General features: G+C 40.8%; 2 protein-coding genes and 3 non-coding genes across 5 annotated transcripts in view; 3 read left to right on the top strand and 2 right to left on the bottom strand.

Annotated features, from left to right (window-relative positions):
- Window positions 1–9,582: 9,582 nt before the first annotated feature.
- trnal-cag lies at window positions 9,583–9,665 on the bottom strand. Its single transcript has one exon. It is a non-coding gene; the product is annotated as a tRNA-Leu (tRNA).
- Window positions 9,666–9,874: 209 nt separating this feature from the next.
- trnal-cag lies at window positions 9,875–9,957 on the top strand. The gene has a single exon. It is a non-coding gene; the product is annotated as a tRNA-Leu (tRNA).
- An 876-nt stretch (window positions 9,958–10,833) lies between these two features.
- Window positions 10,834–10,916, top strand: trnal-cag. The gene has a single exon. It is a non-coding gene; the product is annotated as a tRNA-Leu (tRNA).
- A 2,545-nt stretch (window positions 10,917–13,461) lies between these two features.
- cunh12orf45 (chromosome unknown C12orf45 homolog) lies at window positions 13,462–17,907 on the bottom strand. Its single transcript, XM_034131352.1, has 4 exons — window positions 17,795–17,907; window positions 15,139–15,213; window positions 14,908–15,041; window positions 13,462–14,272 (listed from the first exon to the last, which is right to left on the bottom strand). The coding sequence occupies exons 1-4, from the start codon at window positions 17,895–17,897 to the stop codon at window positions 14,105–14,107; spliced, it is 480 nt and encodes a 159-aa protein (XP_033987243.1). The 5' UTR covers window positions 17,898–17,907; the 3' UTR covers window positions 13,462–14,104.
- Window positions 17,908–18,582: 675 nt separating this feature from the next.
- Window positions 18,583–21,874, top strand: part of slc41a2b (solute carrier family 41 member 2b) — a 45,725-nt gene continuing 42,433 nt past the window's right edge. The window contains exons 1-2 of the mRNA XM_034131351.1: window positions 18,583–18,676; window positions 20,111–20,744. Coding sequence (XP_033987242.1) covers window positions 20,214–20,744 — 531 coding nt within the window. The 5' untranslated portion in view covers window positions 18,583–18,676; window positions 20,111–20,213. The remainder of the gene's footprint in view (window positions 18,677–20,110; window positions 20,745–21,874) is intronic.

Below are 21,874 nucleotides of genomic sequence, written 5' to 3'. Positions count from 1 at the left end.
TCTCTTTCTTGGAAGCTGTCTCCAGCTGCCTCACCTCATGTTGGGTATTAACCTCTTCACTGAGGCCTTGTGTGATGTAGAGCTCAGTGAAGATGCTGTTGAGGAGGGTTTCACTTTGATCAGTTCCTTCAGTCACACGTTCACATCTCCTCCTCAGACTGAGCCTATGTTCATCTAAAACCTCCTGCAGACCACTATCTGCTGGAAGAGAAGGAAACATGAGAGAATCAGAAAATGCTTTTGAGAATATAACAATAAAACTAATAAAAACAGACTGAGTTTAAATGTTTTATAAACATTTTAATGTCTATGTTGTTCAACAGAATACCTAATAAACAAAACAAATGAACCAGGAAGAGGAATAAGACGCTGCATGAGTTCGGCCTCTTACCTCGTACAGAGCTGGTCTGACTGGCTGTCTGCAGGCCAGCTCTGGTTCTGGATCTTTTCCCACACTGGGGACAGCAGGGGTCTCCTGATGGAGGACGCTGCTCCCAGTATGAGGTGATGCACTGTCTGCAGAACCAGTGTCCACAGCTGGTAGAGACTGGATCCTTCAGGACGTCCTGACACAGAGCACAGCTGGACAGCTGCTCGTCCACAGGAACACCACTCTTCCTCTTCCCTCTGTGGAGAGGAACACATCCTTTATAGCACTTTACTTCAGAGGGGCTGATTCTCACCAAAGGTACAACAAGGGGGTACATTCTAGTTTGATCTTTAAAAAAAGGTCTATATAATATATACCAGGGCTTCTCAAACTCCGGACCAAGGTCCGGATCCGGACCGAACTGCAAATCAATCCGGACCGAACCCTGTGTCCCATTATAAAAAATAAAAAATAATAATAAAAAAAAAGAAAATATTCTGATTCTGATAAATTAATGTACATCATCATGTACGCGCGTTTTGTGTCTGACGCGTTGTGAGAATGAACGTGCATATATATTTACTTGTGTGCGCGAGCGTGACACGCATAGCAGACTGCAAGTTAACCGCAAGCTTACCTTGACTTTCTAATGCTTCTAATGCCTTTTTTGCCGAGGTTCAAAGCATTGACTACAGACAAACAGTGCCATTTCTCCCACTAGTTCAAGCCACCATACTGTATGTATGTATTGAATGTGTGTATGTATACAGGGGTGCCGTTTACCGACAGGCAAGGCAGGCAAGGCAGGCAAGTGCTTGGACCAGAAGGGGTCCCCCAAAGAAGGTAGATTAAGAAGGTCCACAGCAACGACAACATGAAACACCCTTTAATTTACTGCAATGACATGTCGGGAAACCCCCTCAAGGGGGCCCCATGCATAGAGTGCCAAGAAACTGCTTCTTAATTTCAGTTTCGTTTCTCCGCTCGGGGGGGGGGGGGGGGGGGGGGGGGGTGGGGGGGGACTTTACTGGCATTGATCCGGACCGGTGACCTTGTATAAAGTTCACAACTGGACCTTTAATAAAAAAGTTTGAGTACCCCTGATATATACCCTTGTGATCAGGTATAGCTTACAATTCACATGATCATAAAACCAGAGAGCATCCTGTCTGGATTCATCACCCAGAGGAGCGCATGCTGTATTAACCTGGTACACTATAAACCCAACTTGCATAGGATCTGCTGTGAATTAATATAAATAAACATATGGAAAGGATGCCTAAATAACAACAGAATGATACTGATGTGTAAAAAGCCTGAGTTAATGCTTTCTCAGGTCTGGCTCCAACACATAACATTTTTTTTCCTTTTTCTTTCTGAAGAGATGGGTTTGATTAAAGCTAGGCTAACATTAGCTGCTCCATCAACACTCAGAGTAACTTCATGAAGTCATAAGTACAGCAGTCACTATATTGTTAGCACCACAGACAGTCTCTGGTTTATACAGGAACATTAATAACCCTGATTTAATATGAGCTGCTGTCGAGCTCTGTTCTCCTCTCTGATTCCCCTCAGACCGTCAGAGACCCCAGGAGCACCATCTCAACACTGAAAGGTTTTTGTAACAGAGCGTCACAAACTTTACACTCAAGTTGAAATGTGTCACGCTGCACGAATACGCAGGTGACATGAATTTAACATCTTCACTTCCTTCGTGTTGCCAGGCATTGATCTGGGTCTTTGTATTGACTCTACATGTAATATCACAAAACTCTGTTTTATCTGCTAACGCTAAACACAACCAGCTCACCAGGTTATCACTATTATTAATAAACATCTTAAAAAGACATATCATAGACATGCCCAATTTGGTAAATAATGTTTTGGACAATATATATCATTTTTAAATCAGTATTTATCAATATTGTTGCTATTTAAAACCATTTTATACACAGATACAATGATAATATAATTGCATATTGAAATATCCTTAGATAATGTTAGCTTACTCTGCTGCGTTTTCCCTTTACAAACTGCTCACATGATTTCATTAAAGAACAGTTAATATATTAGATTACATCAGGGGCGTCGCCTGGACCTGAAAACATTCGGGGCTTAGCCCACAGTGGCGGCGGCGCTACAGTGGAATTTTTTACTGCAACACTCCCCACACGCACACACACAGTACACCCGCGACTGTTACAATGAAGGCTCGATAATCAGCTCACGGCATATAGGCAGGGGTAAAGTGGTATTTTTTATGAGTGGGGGGCTCACCTCCTCTAGGGGGGTCCGGGGGCAAGCTCCCCCGGGAAGATTTATTTTTTAAATATTGAAGTTAAAAGCATCAATCTGGTGCACTTTGAGAGCAAAATGAAGAGATCTATGGATACCTCTCTCAACACCCATATGAAGCAGAACTGTAAACAGATGTACTTTTTCTTTATGGATATTTTACTAATCACTCCCCTTTTAAACTCTATTCTTGTTTTACTGCCATATAACTTCATAACTGTTTTTCCTTTATTTATTCCTTTATTCTCTTTTTTTTTATAACTATAATGATCATATGAAGGTGTGCCGCGGAAATAATCTTTTGAATAATTTGTGACCAAACCGTTTGAGACCCACTGAGATAACTTAGACCAGGGGTACTCAAATACAAATCTTAAAGGTCCAAAAAAATTGTTTCAATAAGACAAAGGTCCGTTTATTACGGTCATTCAAACTTTTAAACAATTGCAACAAGATTCTTAACACGAGGTTGCAAAAACAAAAAGTCTCTGTCTGCAGCAGTTTTTATTGTTATTGTGTCTGTGCTTGATCCCTCAGAGTCGCAGTGTGAGCTGCACAGTTATGAATAAAGGCAGCTGCACCCTCTTTCATTCAGCATTCCCATTATTGCTTTATAAATGTCTTGCCCCCTTGTGTGTCCACTGAGGTTCGTCAGGCCCAACACATCTTCAACAAACTCCCCCTTTGCCTCATCATAAAAACTCACAAACACCAGCAACTGAGCATTGTCAGTGGTGTCAGTGGACTCATCCACGGCTAAGGAAATGCACTGTGCATTTTTTATTCCATCACAAAGCTGATTAATCAAATCACCAGCCAGTATTTATGTTCTTCTGGTTGCTGTGGAATCTGAGAGGGGGATTTGCTTGATTTGACCTGTTATTTCCTCTTTTTGTTTGCCTTCAAACATGGTCTCCATCACTTCAGTCATGCATTCTTTTATACTTCAGTTATTATCCAGTGGAAAGTCCTTACCTACTGGCCTAGTTAAATCAAAGTGGTTACTTTGGCTGGGCACAGTCTTATTTGACTTTCTCAGGACTTAAAACTGTTTTTTGGGGGCAGACCCCCACAAAGAAAAATATATATTTACACACGTAAGGTCATCATCTTAACAGTTTTGTATGCTCATCCGTGAGCAGAGCATCAAGTTGACATGTCTATTACAGCTGAATGCGGCGATTACCATTTTGTTCAGCAAAACGCCTCACAAATTTAGTAAGATCAACAGCTTTAGTGCGTTTTGATTCAATGCTGAGTACAGCCAAACTTGACAGTCTCTTCTCTGTCATTGTAGACCGCAAATACCTCATTCCTTCCGTACTTGGGTCCGAATGCTTCTCGTTTTGCGCCGTCCCGTTCAAATGAAATCAGGGCCGGGGGAGGGGTTACAAGACGTGCGTCTTGTGCTGCATTCACTTGCACTCGGACATTTAGAGACTTTCTCTCATCAATGTCCGATGAGCCACAACTTTTCTTTCAAAACAAAGCTGCCAACTGGGGTGGCAGCTGGGGTGGCAAGGCCTATTTTTAGGGTGGCAGTTGCCACCCCATGCCACCCCGGTAGGTGAAACTAGGCTACTAGCTACAGTACAGATGCAACTAGATGAGCTGTTAACTCTTGCTCTGACTTTTTTTTTTTAAACACACACACATTTTTCCCACCCGCATTCCACGAAGACCCGCCCTACTGTGCCTCTGATTCGCAGACTGTTGGTGGGGGAAAGAAACGCTGACGGGATGCTGAATGTGATTGGACCAATGCGTTGTCAGACACACACAGACAGCGGAACAGTCGGACATGCAGAGCGCTGTTTGCAATGGACATAGCGGAGACTTTTGACTCGTTGCATTGTGGCGATGTCTCGCAGATAACACAGATAATACAGATAATACATATGAAAAGTATAATTTGCTCAGAGTCCAGAGACAGTTGTGGTTCGGTCCGGATCCGGACCGGAGTCCGGACTTTGAGGATGCCTGACTTAGACTAAAGTTAACTATCTAAACACTCAGAGAGTCCTTTAGCTCACCTGAGCCTCTCAGTCTGAGAGGAGAGGACTCTCCTCCAGCTTGTTGTTGAACAAACAGCTCCTTATGTCCGTTAGCGCAGCTAGCTAACCAGATGCTAACAACATGGTCCCTGCTGGCACCGGTCCCTCTCTCTCCCTCTCTCTCTCTCTCCTCTCTCTCTCCCTCTCTCCCTCCCTCTCTCTCCTCTCTCCCTCTCTCTATCACACTAAATGCGCTATTGCCACACACACACAAAGCCGAGCTTGAATGACACAAGCACACGTTTATTTCCATGCAACTCTCTGATTGGTCTGGTGGTGTCATGCCTCGGTTGCATTCAGTGAACACGGGAAATTACAGTCCTGCCGTCCTCTCTAGTGTCATGATGAGGTTCACGTAAAGCACGGTTAATGTATTATATTATTGAGGGAGAATTGTCCGGGGCTACAGAAAAAACATTCGGGGCTAAAGCCCCGGATGGCCAGGCCAGGCGACGCCACTGGATTGCATAAAAACTGGATCCTCTTCAGGTCAGTTTACAGGAGAAACTCTTACTTTGTGTCTGAGGGTCCAGGTTCATTACTGAACCATAGAGGTTCCTCTTTAGACCAGTCACTCTTCAGAGACCACATGGAGACCGTAGACCCTGCTCTCTGTCTGTGGAAACAACACATGTTTAAACATCATTAGTTCATTTAAAGAGCAGCTTTTGATCTATGACTGTTCACCTTATGAAAGATCTTTAGAGTTGTTGAGTCGTGATTGTGGGTTTCTGTTGTTCAAATTCATTCGAATGTGAAACGTTTTACATATTTGCATTTTATTTGCTTAAAGGTAGGGTAGGTAAGTTTGAGAAACCAGCTCGAGTGCTCTAGAATTTGAAAATACACAACCGGAGAAAATCTCCCACTTCCTTACAGAGCCCCTCCTCCAACACACACGTTCGCGCACATGACCAATGAGGGCACGAGATAAGTTTGTGCACAGATGGAAGGCTGACAGGCAGGTAGGCCATCCAGTCATTTCAGCCGGGCCGGCTAAAATGATTGGTCGTGCTTTTTACAGTACCACGGCTTCCACAGATGACATTTCTTAATGGATTTTTTGTCAAAGCACTTAAGATATTCATTGCTATCGGGATGTTAAGAGCATTCCATGGAATATAACAAAAAGTGTATCTCGAGCCGGTTTCTCAAACTTACCTACCCCACCTTTAATTTAACACAAAGTCCAACATGGAGAGTGTGAGGATGATTTCACTAGTAGATTATTTACTATCTCTGATGATGACAAGAAGCAAGAGATCAATTACACTTTGTTAATGTTCTCTACTGGGTTTCATTAAACAGTTTAGATTATCAGATACCAACAAACTGAATCCTCTTCAGGTCAGTTTACAGTGGAAACTCTTACTTTGTGTCTGAGGGTCCAGGTTCATTACTGAAGTTCATAGGTTTCCCCATAGACCGGTCACTCTTCAGAGACAGACCGCTGGAGACTGAAGATTTGTCCTCTTCCTCTTCTTTTACATCACTCATCTTCTCCAGTCTGAGAGATAAACCAGTAACACACACACACACACACACACACACACACACACACACACACACACACACACCACACACACACACACACACACACACACACACACACACACACACACACACACACACACCACACACACACACACACACACACACACACACACACACACACACACACACACACACCACACACACACACACACACACACACACACACACACACACACACACACACACACACACACACACACACACACAGTGAAGTCAACTTGGAGAATCCACAGGAGATCAAAGGGTTAAAAGGTCGGGCTGATTGACAGAGTGGTAGCTGTCTGTAATCATTCCCTAATTGCTAATCAGCGTCGCTGCACCTTTAAAAGCACCGCACCTGAAAGGAGGGCGGTAATCAAAGCTGGAGAGGGACAAACTAAAGAGCGTGCGTCCAGCAGCAGCAACGAACCAGCAGAAGAAACAACAAAGAAGCAGCACTGGTGCAGCCATAAAAAGCTGGAGAGGCGGCCGGTGAGAGACGAACTGTGTGTTCATAGAAGAGTCATACAACTTGCCGTTCGTGGCGCATGTTAGAATGTATAGAATGTATGTTCTAGTTCAGTGTCATTTGTTTGATGTCCTCAAGCTAAAGCAACATGATTGTTGAGTTAAAAACGAATGTGATTTGTTTATTGAGAGATGTAGATTGATAAAAACGGTTTGAATGCTGCTAAAAATTCAGTCTATTATATTTGCATTTTTAATGAGGCTGCATAAGTTAAAAACTGTTTAAAAACATAATTCATAAAAATGCACTAAGAAAGGAAAAACAATATTCACAAGTGTTAAAACATATATGTAAAGCATGTATTTTTGCATTTATTATTTCATGTGCATTGTATTTACAGTAATTATTTTTATTTTTCATTTAAGGTTTTTCACCTTACAACCTTACTACTACATATGCTGTACTGCAACAACAAAAACTAAAGTAAAGAAGAACTCAAAAGAAAACAAAGTTGTGGTCATTGTATGAGTGAAACCCAGTGAAAACCTCCTATGGACTGTACCATCCCTTTCAAGCGGGGAAACTGCATGCAAATATACCCAAGGGCTTGACACACACACCTTACATTTGACTGCGCTGGGCTGTCACATGTTATTTAACTCTTATTGTTTCCTGTTTTCTGATTCATCAAAGTGTACAACACTTGCAGAAGTCTCATTGGACTCTAGGACGCAGATTTTTAACCAATAAGTTATTTTCTGACATCCAGTTTGACAGAGTAAATAATGAAAGTGTTAAAAAGCAGATCCTGGTGTTAACACTCACCCTGTTCTCCTCCTGACGAGCTGTAAAATGGCGTCTGGCAGTCTGCCTTCCTACTTTCCCTTCCCTCCCTGTCTGCAGCTCCTCCCTCTGATTCATAACCAGCCTCACCAGCTGAAGCAGTTCACACACAGGGACTTTGTTCAGTGAGATAGAAAAAGACATGCAGCTAAAAACAAGCTCAACAAAGTTATCAAAAGGACACAACATCCACACATCAGCGTCCATAGGATATAATTCAATCTGCTTTATATAACAAACAATGAACAGCGACTTAAATAAAAACACAAGGCTAAATTTAACTAATTTACAAGATGTGCCAAAATCAGGGCTGAAATAGAGATTTCACCTCTAGCAAGTGTTTTAAATAGGAGGGAAAGTGTTTTAAATAGGGGCAGAGAAACAGGAGAGAATCAGGCTGCAGCACCTCACTGAAAAGTGTTTTAAATGGGAGGAAAGTGTGCAGGGATGCTCAAATGTGTGTTCATGCAGCCCCTATATAATGGTAATACTGATTAAAAATCATTTCTAGGGCAGAAAGTATTTTAAAAGTGAGAAAAACTATTTTAAATGGCTTAAAAAGCACCAAGTGATTTAAGTGCAGTTCCAAGATTCCCCACAGGAGGGCTCCAGGGAGCGCATCACCCAACATGAGCACAGTGCATTAACAGTAGAAAATACGATTTAAAAAAAGGCAAATTGATTTAAAGTGCAGGGAGGCTCCGCACCAGACACAGGCACATTCCTACATCCCCACAATAGTGACACTGATGGTTTAAAGTCGTTTCTGCGGGGAACCGAGTGCTAAAAGTCTGATTGTTTCAGAGACCCATAGTAATGATACAATAAACCATTTACATCTAAAAGTATTGATTAAAATTCATTTTTATGGGGAAAATGTGTATATATATATGTATACATGTGTATATATGTGTATGTATACATGTGTATGTATACATGTGTATATATACATGTGTATATATACATGTGTATATATACATGTGTATATATACATGTGTATATATACGTGTGTGTGTATATACGTGTGTGTGTATATATACGTGTGTATATATACGTGTGTATGTATATACACGTGTGTATGTATATACATATATATATATATACATACATACATACATACATACAGGGTTGGGTGAAGTGTTTTGCCCAAAATACCAAAAATACCTCATCTGCACTTTTCCTCATAAAAATGAATTTTAATCAATCATATAACTTTTTTTTACTTTAAATACTTTTTTTTGCATGTAATATAGGTAACATAAGCTGTCAGTGGCTCTTTTCTGCTGTAACAACGTATATGTCCCCTCTGTGGGACTAATAAAGGTTTTCTGATTCTGATCTGATTCTGATCTACGATGCTCAACAGCTCGCTTAACGGAACTTTGACGCTGGTACAGTATCAGTTTGGTTTCCCACCAATCACGGGAGTATTGTGTATAGAAAGTGTTGAGTTATATTCATAGACTGTATATATTAAAAAAAAAAGATTTGAAACTGAAAAAATAATTGTTTGGAATCTGAAAACGGAAAATCTGCAACTGAAAAAAAGAAGGATTCAAATATCAAAATATGTATAAAAGGAGTGGAGCTGTCTTTTTATGAAAAGTAATTAAGCTCGCTCCGACTTCTTTCTCTTTTTTTTTATCGAAAAAAGCTAGCTATTCGGTCAGACAGCAATTTATAAAAGTGAAACAAGTGCAATTTCAAGCACGTTAACCAAAATTCAAGCACTTTATCCAAAATCCAAGCACTTTTCAAACCTTGAAAACACCACAAGAAATTTCAAGCATTTTCAAGGATTTCCAGCAGCCGTACGAACCCTGCATCTGTTTAAGAAGAAGGTAAAACAATTTAAAAAAACGAATATATAGAAACACATGCTACTTGCAATGTTGAAAAGCAACCACTAGACACATAGCACTGTATTTGCGGATGTGTGTCTTCAAACATGCCGAGAACTGCTGACATGTTTGTCCCTATATCATGTTACAATGTAGCCGTTACAAAGAAAAGGTTGTTGTCAGAAGTGGGATTCGAACCCACGCCTCCAGAGGAGACTGCGACCTGAACGCAGCGCCTTAGACCGCTCGGCCATCCTGACTGTGAGAACTTTAATTCTCAAACGTTAATAATAATCCTACAGTATGTTGAAGTAGTATACAGATGACCATGCTGATCAATATGACAGTCAGTTGATCTGAGAGAGTAATCAAGCTCGGATTTCAATTGTAAACGGGTAGGATTAGCAGAAGGATTTCATATTTTCATACTTTATAATTAAGTTTACAAATAGAAATTGTCAGTACAACAGTCAGGATGGCCGAGCGGTCTAAGGCGCTGCGTTCAGGTCGCAGTCTCCTCTGGAGGCGTGGGTTCGAATCCCACTTCTGACATCAATCTTTTCCTTCTTTTTGTTTCACCTTATGTACTGTTAAAGCGGCGAAAACGATCCATGAAAAACAAAATCAGCTGTTTCAAACATACGTAACAACCCTTTGTGCATGTTTTACAGATCATATATTATGAAAATCCACTAGGGGGCAGCAAAGACCAGGTGCACGATAGAGAGTATCCTGACTGGCAGCATGACAGCCTGGTACGGCAGCTGCACCGACCTCGATCGTAAGGCTTTACAGAGGGTGGTGAAAACTGCACAGCACATCACCAGGACGGAGCTGCCATCCATGGAGGACCTTTACTCCCAGCGGCTCAGGAAGAAATCACTACGGATTATCAAAGACCCCCATCACCCCAGCCACAAACTGTTCTTTCTGTTGCCGTCTGGCAAGGACAAGAAGATTCAGAGACTGTTTCTTCCCGCGGGCAGTGAGACTGTTAAACAATTGAACTGTTGAAACAACTTCAAAACATTCATCTGCTACTCAGTATTATGTATCTAATACCTAATATATATATATATATCATTCCAATAACTTGTATATAGACTTGTACTGCACTATTCCACATCATCACTTTATTTTATACTATTTTTCTTTTGTATTGCTCTGGCTCTTATTGTTATTATGTTATTATGTTGCATTGTTGGAGAAGCCTGTGACATAAGATTTTCAACTACATAATTACTCTGTAGCTATGTCAGATTGACAATAAAGAACCTTGAACCCTTGAATTTACTGTGGATGCTGCTAATAGTATGTTAGCTCCTATATTTATTCATAAATATTATAATAATAGTAATTATAATACTGTAGGCTTATTATTAACGTTTGGATAAATTATTATCCATTTGGAGTAAGTGCTATCTCACAGTCAGGATGGCCGAGCGGTCTAAGGCGCTGCGTTCAGGTCGCAGTCTCCTCTGGAGGCGTGGGTTCGAATCCCACTTCTGACAACAACCTTTTCCTCCTTTTTGTTCCACCTTACGTACTGTTAAAGCGGCGAAACCGATCCTCGAAAACATACGTAACAACCCTTTGTGTATGTTTTACAGATCATTATGAAAATCCACTATGGGGCAGCAAAGACATGTGCAAGTTAATTTACTGTGAGTACTGCTAATAGCTAGCTAATAGTATGTTAGCTCCTATATGTATTCATAAATACTATAATAATTGTATAATAGTAATTATAATAATGCATGCGTAATAACTTCACGTTTGAATTTAAAAACAAAATTATATGATGCAATTGCCTTGATAAACCGTGGTTAGTGTAGATTCCCAATGAGCTAATTAGCAAAAGTTAGCCGTTCGAGAAAAACGTGGCCGATCGCCGAGGCTTTTGAAGTCCTTGAAACTCTTCCATCCGACTCCGACGAGGAAAAACACAACCGTATTTACCCTGTTCTTGTTCCCACCTTAGTCGTTGAACAATTGTAATTAGTATCTGAGGGAAGCTGGGCGAAAAACCGTCGAAATAGGCAGTTTCTTCCCCGTTTTTCCCCCGTCCACATGCCATGGACATGATCGCTGACCTGACGAGAAGCCCCTCAATTAGTGATGTGTCGGTCGCGAACGAGCCGGCTCAAAGAGCCGGCTCTTTTAAGTGAACGACGGGAGCCGGCTCGCGCCCGCGAACGAGCCGTTTTTTTGTTTTTGTTATTTTTTGTTAAGTAATACAAGACAGAATGATATGATGATCTCCGCGCTACAGCTGCTCCGTGCATGCATGCAGTGACATGTAATATCCAAGGATTAGAGACTGTTGGATGCTGCTGTTTTGAGCATTGCAATACATTTATTTTTATTATGTTTTTTTATGATTAGAGACGGTTGGATGCTGCTGTACTGAGCATTGCAATATATTTACTTTTACTATGTTATTTATTTATGATTATCCTTGGGCTCAGCAAAGATTTGATGTCAGCTGTTGCTGTCTTTTTTTCTATAGTTAATACTGAAATAGAGCCCTGCTGTTTTGTCAGGGCCTTTTCTTTAAATATAATTTTAAAATGTCGATACAGTAGCCCCTTTTTTTAAATGTCTATGCTTAAGTTTTTATAGGTGTTGCTATCTGCTTTGTGTAGCGTGGTTCTACAAGCAAGTCTGTGCATTCATTGGGTGGTATCAGAGAGATACAAGGGTCTGTAAATGCAATGAAAACAATTGGCCACAGCAAATAATTGATATTAAACATGTAATTTTTACTTTTGAATACTTCAGTACAAAGGATGTATTGAATAATGTAAGTGATATGTGTACACATATAAATCATTAGTCAAAACAGGGCTACATTTGATTGAATTATAAAAGGTATAATATGTGGTAAACTGAAGAGCCGTTTGGGAGCCGAAAGAGCCGGCTCTTCTTGGTGAGCCGAGCCAAATGATCCGGCTCACCAAGAAGAGCCGGAATTCCCATCACTACCCTCAATGCAGTGCGCAACATTAGTTTCGACCTGACGGCAGGGAGATAACACGTGATATCAACGGTGTGATTCTATTGGCTCACATGACTTGCTAGCCTTGGCAATGGCGGCGAGCGGAGAATTATTTTTTATATTACTATTTCACAATCATAGTTTTAAGGAATTTTAAAGGATAAGCGAAACTTTTACTCTGCACATTTTACCCTGTTTACTTTTTTTTTATTTGTACAACCAGTCTATGGGTGTACAACAAATAATTCATAGTGGGCATCCATCATGTTACTCAACATTTGGGAATGACATCGACTGAGTAACTCCTAGCTTGTCTCTGGTCTTACTGTACCTAAAAAACAACACCAATGCAATGTTTTTAGTCTGTTGTACCGTTTACCTGTACGTCGATTTTCACAGAGAAGTGGAAGGTGACTATATGTCACCAATTTTGATAGCTAGTGTAGATTCAAAAGTATTAAAGAGTGCTAACCACAATTTCATGAAAACACTCCAACCTAGGTTTGATAGACAGTTTCTAACATGTTTAAGATGTTTGTTATCTGCTGTATGGAGAGAAAAGGACATAAGAGGAATACAACAAAACCTATGACAAAGAAGATGACATGTAAAAACAACCTTCACTGCTGAAGTATATTAGGGGCCTTTCTCATTTCACAAATGTCCCCTCCTCGACTCCTATCCTCGTGTCTTAGTCCCGCCCACAAGAGATGCGAGCGGAGGAGCCGTGGAGGACCCATCAGTGTATCCTCGATTATAGCTCCTCCAGAGAGCCTCCTCGACGCTCGGTCCTCGATGTGCATTTAGAGAAATGAGATGTCCTTCAACATGGCGTGCCGAAAACCATTTCCGGGTCACTACCGGAGGACCGAGGATTCGAGGAGGGGAAATTAGAGAAATAAGAAAGGCCCTAGGACTCAATTAATTGTTTTCTATTGTTATGCTTTGTGTGCACTCTAAACATCAAAATCCACCAGTCACAAAATCACTAACGTTATTACAGTTAATTTTTGGGGACCATGAATGTCTGTAAAAAAAATTCACACAGATCTAGCCACTTGTTTTTTAGATATTCATGATTTCAGCTTTAATAAAAAAAAACAGTTTTAGGGATAATGAAACTAATGGGATAACATATTCTGACCACATTGCACTTTTAATCATGACACAGATTATTTCTGATTGCTAACATGTTAGAAGTATCAATACATCTAGATGAAGCATATATATGTACAGAAGCTTTATTTTCATTGGCATACACCGAATCATACCTCTTTTCTGGCAACCCATCTTCCTTTAGAAGATCATAACTGTGAGCACAAACAGTCTGTGGTCTAAACTGATGTAATAATGTGTTAAAGCATATGAAAACAAAAGCCAACAAACTAGGTGATCCACAGTAATAACTGATAACACATCATGGACAACGAGAGGTCAGCTGATGGCCAGACTGGATGAGGTTATCACAGTTTCTGTTCTGGCTCCAAAGGCACTTCTGCATACCTTTTTAAATGTATACAAATAATAACTCTTATAGTTCCCATATGGATGAGGACGATCTGTGTCTCTCCACACATCCACTTCCTGTTCTCCGTCGCTGAAGTAGGTTAAAATCCCTCCAAAGGTCAGTCAGTTAAATCCACACTACCTCCAGAAATGTACGCAGCCAAAAGTCTGTGCATGCCACGGTTTCTACTCTCCCTAAAGATTCAGGACCTGAATGTTTGCTTTGTTCTTCTTGCCCTTCTCTCCAGGTAATTTGATGCTCGGCTCTGTGATGTCGCTCTCCGATTCCTCCTCACAATCTGAATTCTCCTCATATTCTTCAGAGTCGCTTTCTGAGCCGCTGAGCTCCACCAGCGCCACGTCCTGAGGACAAGAGAGGGAGGTATTAGATGACTCAATCACATCAAACAACAAATACATGTAAAACGGCTAAAAACAGTGTTTGTTAGATGTTTGAAGCAACATTTTAGCTTGTGTTGTTGTAATTGCTCGATGTTGTAGCTATGTAAAGTTGATTAATTATATTATTACAGTTGTGTTATTATTATCACCGCATCGCTGCCATTATTTCGATGTGTAATCCCAATGTGGATTTGCTCTATCCCCCTTTTAATGCACTATTTTATTGTACATTTTAATACATTTGTTGTATGTCTACCCTATTCTTTTATGTTTATGTCTTTTACTGGTAACTGTATTTTATGATATATAATTTTCTGTGACTATTTTAAGAAATGTCTACTGTGAAGCACTTTGGATTGCAATTCTTGTATGAAAGGTGCTATACAAATAAAGATTATTATTATTATTATTATATGGGAATTATATTGCTAGTTTTAATTCACAAGTAATGTAATCAAATGAATGTGTACAGCTGTTCTTATGTACACAGATGGTGTGTAAGTGTATTGCACACTGAAACTGGTAGGGTTATGGTTAAAAAAATAACAATTCTTAAAGGTTGCTTGTCTGTTTTTTGTTTACCACATGACACTCACCATCTCTATGACCTTCTCTGCTTCCTCCACGCTCTCTATGTCAAATGTTCCAGCTGGAGCTTCAGCCATCTGCTTCTTCAGCTTCTCGTTGGCTTCGGCCATCTGAGGCAGGAAGCTCTGCAGCCGATCCAACACTGACACACAACAAAACAAAACATCATCACGCGTTCTGGCTCAAAGGGTGTTGGTTCTTAGTTTTACAGCCACACATATAGTGATGTTTAGTCTTACCGCTGCTCCTCGGGACTCTCTCTGTCTGCAGGGATTTGGCAGCCTTTGGTTTGAGGAGAAGCTTCTCACTGAGACCTGGCAGCACAACAAACAAGCTCACAGTGAGTTAACATAGTCTATCTATAGTGATAAATATCAAATTAAGATCCAACAGTTTACACAAAAGGTTTGAGAAAGGCACAATAAAGTGGCATTCCCTAACATTTATGGATCATGACATTTCATTCATCCCATCACGACTCGACTACTGCAATAGCATCCTCTACGGCAGGGGTTTTCAAAGTGTGGGAAGGTGAGCCTCCCCTCAGAGAACATAAGAACAGCGGCGCCCCCCCTCCCAATTATTATTGCTATTATTATTATTATTGTTGTTGTTGCTATAATGCAGGGGTATTCAATTGCATTTCAAAGAGGTCCAGTAAGAGAAAATGAAGACTGTTTCTCTCCTCTTGTCTCGTCTCTGTGTGTGTGTTTGAATCTATCGTGCTGACTCACTGAGTGCACCGATATGATTGGCTGAGTAGCATCACCTCCTTAAAACATTAAACAATAACTTTTTAAAACATTTTTATCTTTATGTTTTAAACATGTTGTATAAAACTCCCCCACTACTTGGACTATTCCTTGCACCCCTCTAGAATAAGCCCGAATGGTCTCAACTTATAACAAGATCGCAAGGACACTGGTAGCGATCGGACAATTGAGTGTTGTTCAGTGTGTTGTGGAACATGCGTGTGCGTGCATGAAAATATACCACACACCCAATTACAATAGCATGTTCAATTCACTACCATGGAAGTTAATAAAGTTGTTAAAGTTGGAACAGCCTGTGGACAGCCGTTCTTCCTTGCATGTCAGTCGCCGACACCTTCTTACAGAGGACAGGCAAATCTAGCTGCAGCACGACCCGTATATTTTCGCACGGTGTTCTCAACACATATATTTTTTTTTAAATTTACATTTTCAACATCGTGGATAAATCCTTATATGCTCCCGGCAACACACTGAACGTCAACTTTGCCTCCTTATTACACTCACCCCTACTTTAGTGGGAACAATGAGTCTGCGTCTGTTTGATGCACACAGGAATAAACGCAGATCATCCTCTGGCTGCAGCCTTCACCGGCACTTGCTTTTGATCAAAGTCAATGCGGAAAACCTGCACTCACACAGGTAGGTGGAGGTGAAGGGAATGAGCACTTTTACAGCCTTTTTGGCGAGGTGGGGGAACCCACAGTCTCCACAGACAGCCAAAAGTGTGCAAGTGTCACTTTACTCGTCTTTTTCTCGTTGTTCTTTTTCTCAAGCTGCGCCTCCCCTGAAGCTCTCTGGCGCCCCCCAGGGGAGGCGCGCCTCACACTTTGAAAACCGCTGCTCTACGGCATACCTTCCAACCTCCTCAATAAACTCCAACATATCCAGAACTCTGCTGCCCGCCTCCTCACCGACCCACACCCGCTCCCGAGACCACATCACTCCCGTCCTCCAGAACCTCCACTGGCTCCCCGTCCGTCAAAGAATCGACTTCAAAGTCCTCCTCATTACTCACAAAGCCCTCAACAACCAGGCTCCCCCCTACCTCACAGACCTGCTGCACCACCACACCCCTTCCCGCTGCCTCCGCTCATCAGAAGCCAACCTCCTATCCATCCCCACCCGCATCAAGCACCGGACCTGGGGGGACAGAGCCTTCTCCGTCGCTGCCCCCTCCCTCTGGAACTCACTCCCACAACCCATCAGAGACTGCACTGACCTCACCACCTTAAAAAAACTCACAAAAACTCACCTCTTCAATCTGGCTTTTAATGTGTGATTGTTTTTGTATTGCTTGATTTTAAATTTGACTTTAACTATATATATATATATATGTATTTGCTGTTCAATTCTTTTCTTTTCACTATATCTGTAAAGCGTCTTTGAGCACCTGTAAAAGCACTAACAAAATAAATCTATTATTATTATTATTATTATTAAATGGTTGTCCAATCCTAGTAGTGTTTTTGGAGTACTACTGTTGAGTGGTGTAGAAATGTCAAGCACTACTGTAGTCTATAAAATAGTGACATTTCTCTTCAAATGAAAAACCATGTACACTCTTCAGCTGTCTTATTAAAGCGAGCTGACTCATGCATTTGAAGAAACATGTATCATGTAAAAAAAAAAGATGATTATCTAATGTTAAGGACTTCACATAGTCCTAAGTCTATATTCACTTCTAACACATCAATAATACACTGTACTGGCCATTGCTGTGATCAACATATTTAGCTAAACCTACCAATGTCTGACACTTTTGTACGAATCATTTCTAATATTATAGCAACTTTGCTTGGAAACTTTCTTGGATTTCTTTAGTTTTCAGACACATTTCAGAGCTGGTTAACACATATTCAAATTACAAAACTCTTACTGAAGATAACGTAAAACTCTTAATAGAGGAGTTTCACCTCACCAATTTATAATAGATTACCTATATGGAAACAGTCTCGTTCCTGTAAGAATATATGGTTAAAAACCTATTTATTGAATAGCTAAATCAACTCTGAGGAAGTGTAGTTTCTAGTGACTCGTTGCTGAACACACAGGCTTCTCTCACTAAAACTCGTTTCAAACATTTTCTACCTAAACAACTAACTGCTAATAAAATAGTTCAAACCTTCTCCGTTCCCACATGACAGCAAATCCTGTGAGGTTGTTTTCTTAATGTTTAATTCCATTTTAAAGGCGACTGTGTTTTCATCGACATGTGGGACCAACATCCGGGTAGGAGGTAAAATGATTGATACAGCGCCCCCTAGTGTTTGGGAGGAATACATGTAATGTTAAAATAGCTCTAAAAATTGAACGCAGCGCTTTTAAAACCAATATAAAAATTAATAAACGACAAATCAAATAATGCATCTAAAAAATTATCTAATAAAGACGGAAGCTAAGGGAGAATGTAATGATCTGATAAAGTCGGTGTACCTTGCGCATGCGCACTGCATACACACTGTGTGGCACTTTTTGTTCTAGCTAGAAAGCTTGAAAGAACAGCAAGAGATCCCACTCCTATTTTTTTCTGTTACGACGAATCCAACCAGGCAGAGTTGACCTACTTCAACGAGAGAGAGTCTTGAATTCTAATTTAAAACAGCCCTAAAATAGGCTAACAAGGCAACCTGTGTTTAAACCTTTACAAAAAACAAAATAATGAATAGGCCTACGTAAAATAGCTGAAATATAAAGAGACATTTAAAGAAGTATATACATGTATTTAGAAATAGACAACAATATATATCCCATATAAACATACATATTCATCTAATGTTGTCTTTATATGTTATTATTAATGTTCTAATGGCATCCAAACTCGTTGTAATATACCAGTCTATGAATCAGCCGGATTACACCCACTCTTTTTCAAGCGGAGTGATACATTGTTATTTTATAGACGAGCTTTGTTGGCACTTTTCGGTCTGACGCTGCTCTGTCTGTCAAGAAACCAGAGTAGACTCCCCATCTCTTCTCCTGGATGAAATGTCTCCGTACCCGAGAGGTAAGTTATCAAAATTAATCCTGGACGACTACAACAATCAGTGTATTATTCTTATATCAACTAAATACCACCAGATAGTGTATTTTCCCGGTTTACGGATACGAAAGTAGGGAGCCGTTTGTGCTACTGTTTTGAATTTCTACACAGCTAGCTAACATAGCATAGTTAGCTAACATAAACACACGTACGATAATATTGTCTCGTTTAGGAAGGTGATCACTAAATATAAGCTCAATGGGGACAAATACAAATACTTAACATAAAGCCGAAGTGTTATACACTGAGATAGACGGGTTAGAGGAAAAGGCCTGAACACTGATGAAGTGCAGATACAAAGGAAATTAAACTATTCTTCACTTTTGCCATCTAACTAATACACTTGTTTTCTCTAGGTTTTGCAATTAGGACTACTTAATTCCCAAACAGTTTTTTAGTGTCCTTATGGGCTGAAGTTGCCAACATATTGTCCAGCACTTGTTGTTATTGATAGCAGTAACAGGAAAGCAAAATAAGGTACAATAATTTAAAGGGGTGAATAATCTGTAGCTACCATAATGATGTTGGCCCTTTTAACTACTCCTACTCGTGTTATTGTAACATTTCCTCAAAGCCGGTTTGTAATTATTTAGAAAAAGACCCCCTCAGGTGACTGATTATGAAGAATGTTGTTCCTCTTTACAGTAGATGACTCAGCTGTTCAATCGCAGTCAGCAGTGTAACATAATTGCCCCAGTGCAAATCATTTTTCTTGGGACTTTGCCCAAGCCACAAGTGTTATCGTGCACACACACACACACACACACACACACACACACACACACACACACACACACACACACACACACACACACACACACACACACACACACACACACACACACAAGCAGAGACACACACAAATACTCCAACTAAGACAATTGCAAATCAGACAGCTGCTTTATCATGGAGACGCTTCCCATGTATTAGCTCACATCCTGTAAATTAGGCTTTGGTCAGCACCACGGACAGCAACCGACGCACACATTTATCAACGCTAATTTTACAGTGTTAGATTACAGTAGCCATGCATTTTATACATTTGACAGATCACAATTGCATTAGATATGCTTTAATCCCTGATCCAACTTCATCTTGAAAATAAACCACACACATCAGAAATTCGGGTCTTGCCAGCAAAGTTGTTAATAACTCTGCTTAAGAAGACTTTTAAACAGTCAATGCATGACCGTCCTCCAATAGTAAAACAGCAAAAGATGAACCTTCTCATCTGGGCCCCTGACAGTTTCTGGGACACTGTGCAGCTGTGAGTCAATATCATATCAGTCAATATGCAGGCCATTGATCTAATGTCACCCTAAATATTGCTTCAGTCAGTCTGTGTTTTCCTGTTCAGCTTTTCAAACCTCTGACATCTTTCTTGTTTATTTCTCTCAGGCACATGAGTCATTGAGCCAACCTGAGTCTAAACCCCTTGTATTTCTACACTGCTCTGAGACTGGAGGACAGGAGATGAGAGTCTGCGGCGCTCCACCACACCATGAGTATCCCGGGTCTGGGAGGACCTATCGGGGATTCTCTGGGCTCTAGCCTGACGGGGCGTATGAGCGGCTGGAGTTCTCTCTCTCTGAAGACAGTTTCCTCCGGGCGGATCGCCTCTGTATTCCAGACCATGGTTCCCACGGGTTACACCAAGCTACAGGATGAGCGTCTCTCCATGGTGGACCTCAGCGCCAAACCTGATGTCGCATCGCTCCAGAACGGCTACAGACAAGAGACGACACACATAGAAGGCCGGCGGATTCTGGACCGGGCCTCTCGCTCCTCTGTGACTTTATCGGACTCTGGAGATGGAGGATACTCTGAAACGGAGCCCATGCTGGCTGAGAGGAGGCTCTCTGGAGAGGAGGCAGATGAAGAGGAGGAAGAGGATGAGGAGGCAGGTCCGGGATCTGTCGTGCACAAAATGCCCAAGGAGTCTCTGCTGGCCATGGCGCTGCAGATCCTGCTGCCTTTCCTGCTCGCTGGGTTTGGAACTGTGTGTGCTGGCATGGTGCTGGATATTGTGCAGGTAAGCTGAGCTACAATGCAACTGTTATTCCAAAAACAAAACAGCATAGTTAGGAGCTTAAGACAAGGCGGCATTAAAGTCTTATTCCAGTTTATTCATCTTCATGGTATTATTCTCATAGTTGGGGCCATTGTTTCCATCAGATATTACATTACATTTAGCTGACGCTTTTATCCAAAGCGACTTACAATAAGTGCATTCGACCAAGAAGATACAAACTTGAAGAAAACAGAATCATATAAGTACATCAGGTTTCATAGAGCCAACACATTTCAAGTGCTACTGGCTTTAGATAAGCCAGTCCTTTGTTAGTATATAAGTGCTTTGTTAGAAATTGTATCGCTCGAAGTGGAGTCGAAAGAGATGAGTTTTCAGTCTGCGCCGGAAGATGTGTAAGCTTTCTGCTGTCCTGATGTCAATGGGGAGCTCATTCCACCATTTTGGAGCCAGGATAGCAAACCCACATGATAACAATGTCATAAACAAAGTGCTTGAACATGGTGGGGAAGGAGCACAAAACATGATCAGCCAATCAGACAACAGTTATTTTATTTAAACAACTTTTATTTGGTGACGATATAAAAGCTGAATGGACTTAATCATGTTGTAATATTTCTTCATTTATTATTTATTATTGTGAGCATAACTACATTAATAAACCAGATGGAAGTCAGGCTCTATTTTTTAAGTCCAGGATTGTTTACACTAGCTATGTTCACTCTTCTTATTGCTAGCTAACGAATAGGGGGTTGTCAGCAGGGACGTCATTTAAAGCCTCTTGATGACCAGGATAAACCCAAACATATATTTTAAAAGATATGAATGATGGCCAAAGCAACACAAATAATATTCAAGTTGTACAATTAATTTATTTCTGAAAGTAAAGCTGGCCACAAGATATTTCCTCTAAACATTTTCTGTTTACTAGTAAGAGGAACTACATTAGCATCATTTTGTATAATAATTTCTGTCAGTCATTCTCTAGTGAGTCAACATAGTTGTGAGCAGTAATCCAATTTCAAACTTTGACACTTTTTCAGAATTTCTGCCGGTTTTCTTGACAAGAGAGAGAAACCACTCCGTTAAGTCAAGCCTTTAAGTCCACAGGAGACAAGGAAATGATGAATGTT

This window comes from Trematomus bernacchii, unplaced genomic scaffold (genome assembly GCF_902827165.1).
Source record: "Trematomus bernacchii unplaced genomic scaffold, fTreBer1.1, whole genome shotgun sequence".
NCBI lineage: Eukaryota > Metazoa > Chordata > Actinopteri > Perciformes > Nototheniidae > Trematomus > Trematomus bernacchii.
This window is presented reverse-complemented; position numbering and strand designations above follow the sequence as displayed.

What these genes read in the sequence shown, in the direction of transcription:
- cunh12orf45 (XM_034131352.1), bottom strand. Translation starts at nt 17,897, where the DNA reads ATGTTGGTCCCACATGTCGATGAAAACACAGTCGCCTTTAAAATGGAA. An exon ending in GTCATGTGGGAACGGAGAAG is followed by an intron (nt 15,214 to 17,794) that starts GTTTGAACTATT and finishes TTGTGCTGCCAG; the next exon opens with GTCTCAGTGAGAAGCTTCTC. An exon ending in CAGAGAAGGTCATAGAGATG is followed by an intron (nt 14,273 to 14,907) that starts GTGAGTGTCATG and finishes TCTTGTCCTCAG; the next exon opens with GACGTGGCGCTGGTGGAGCT.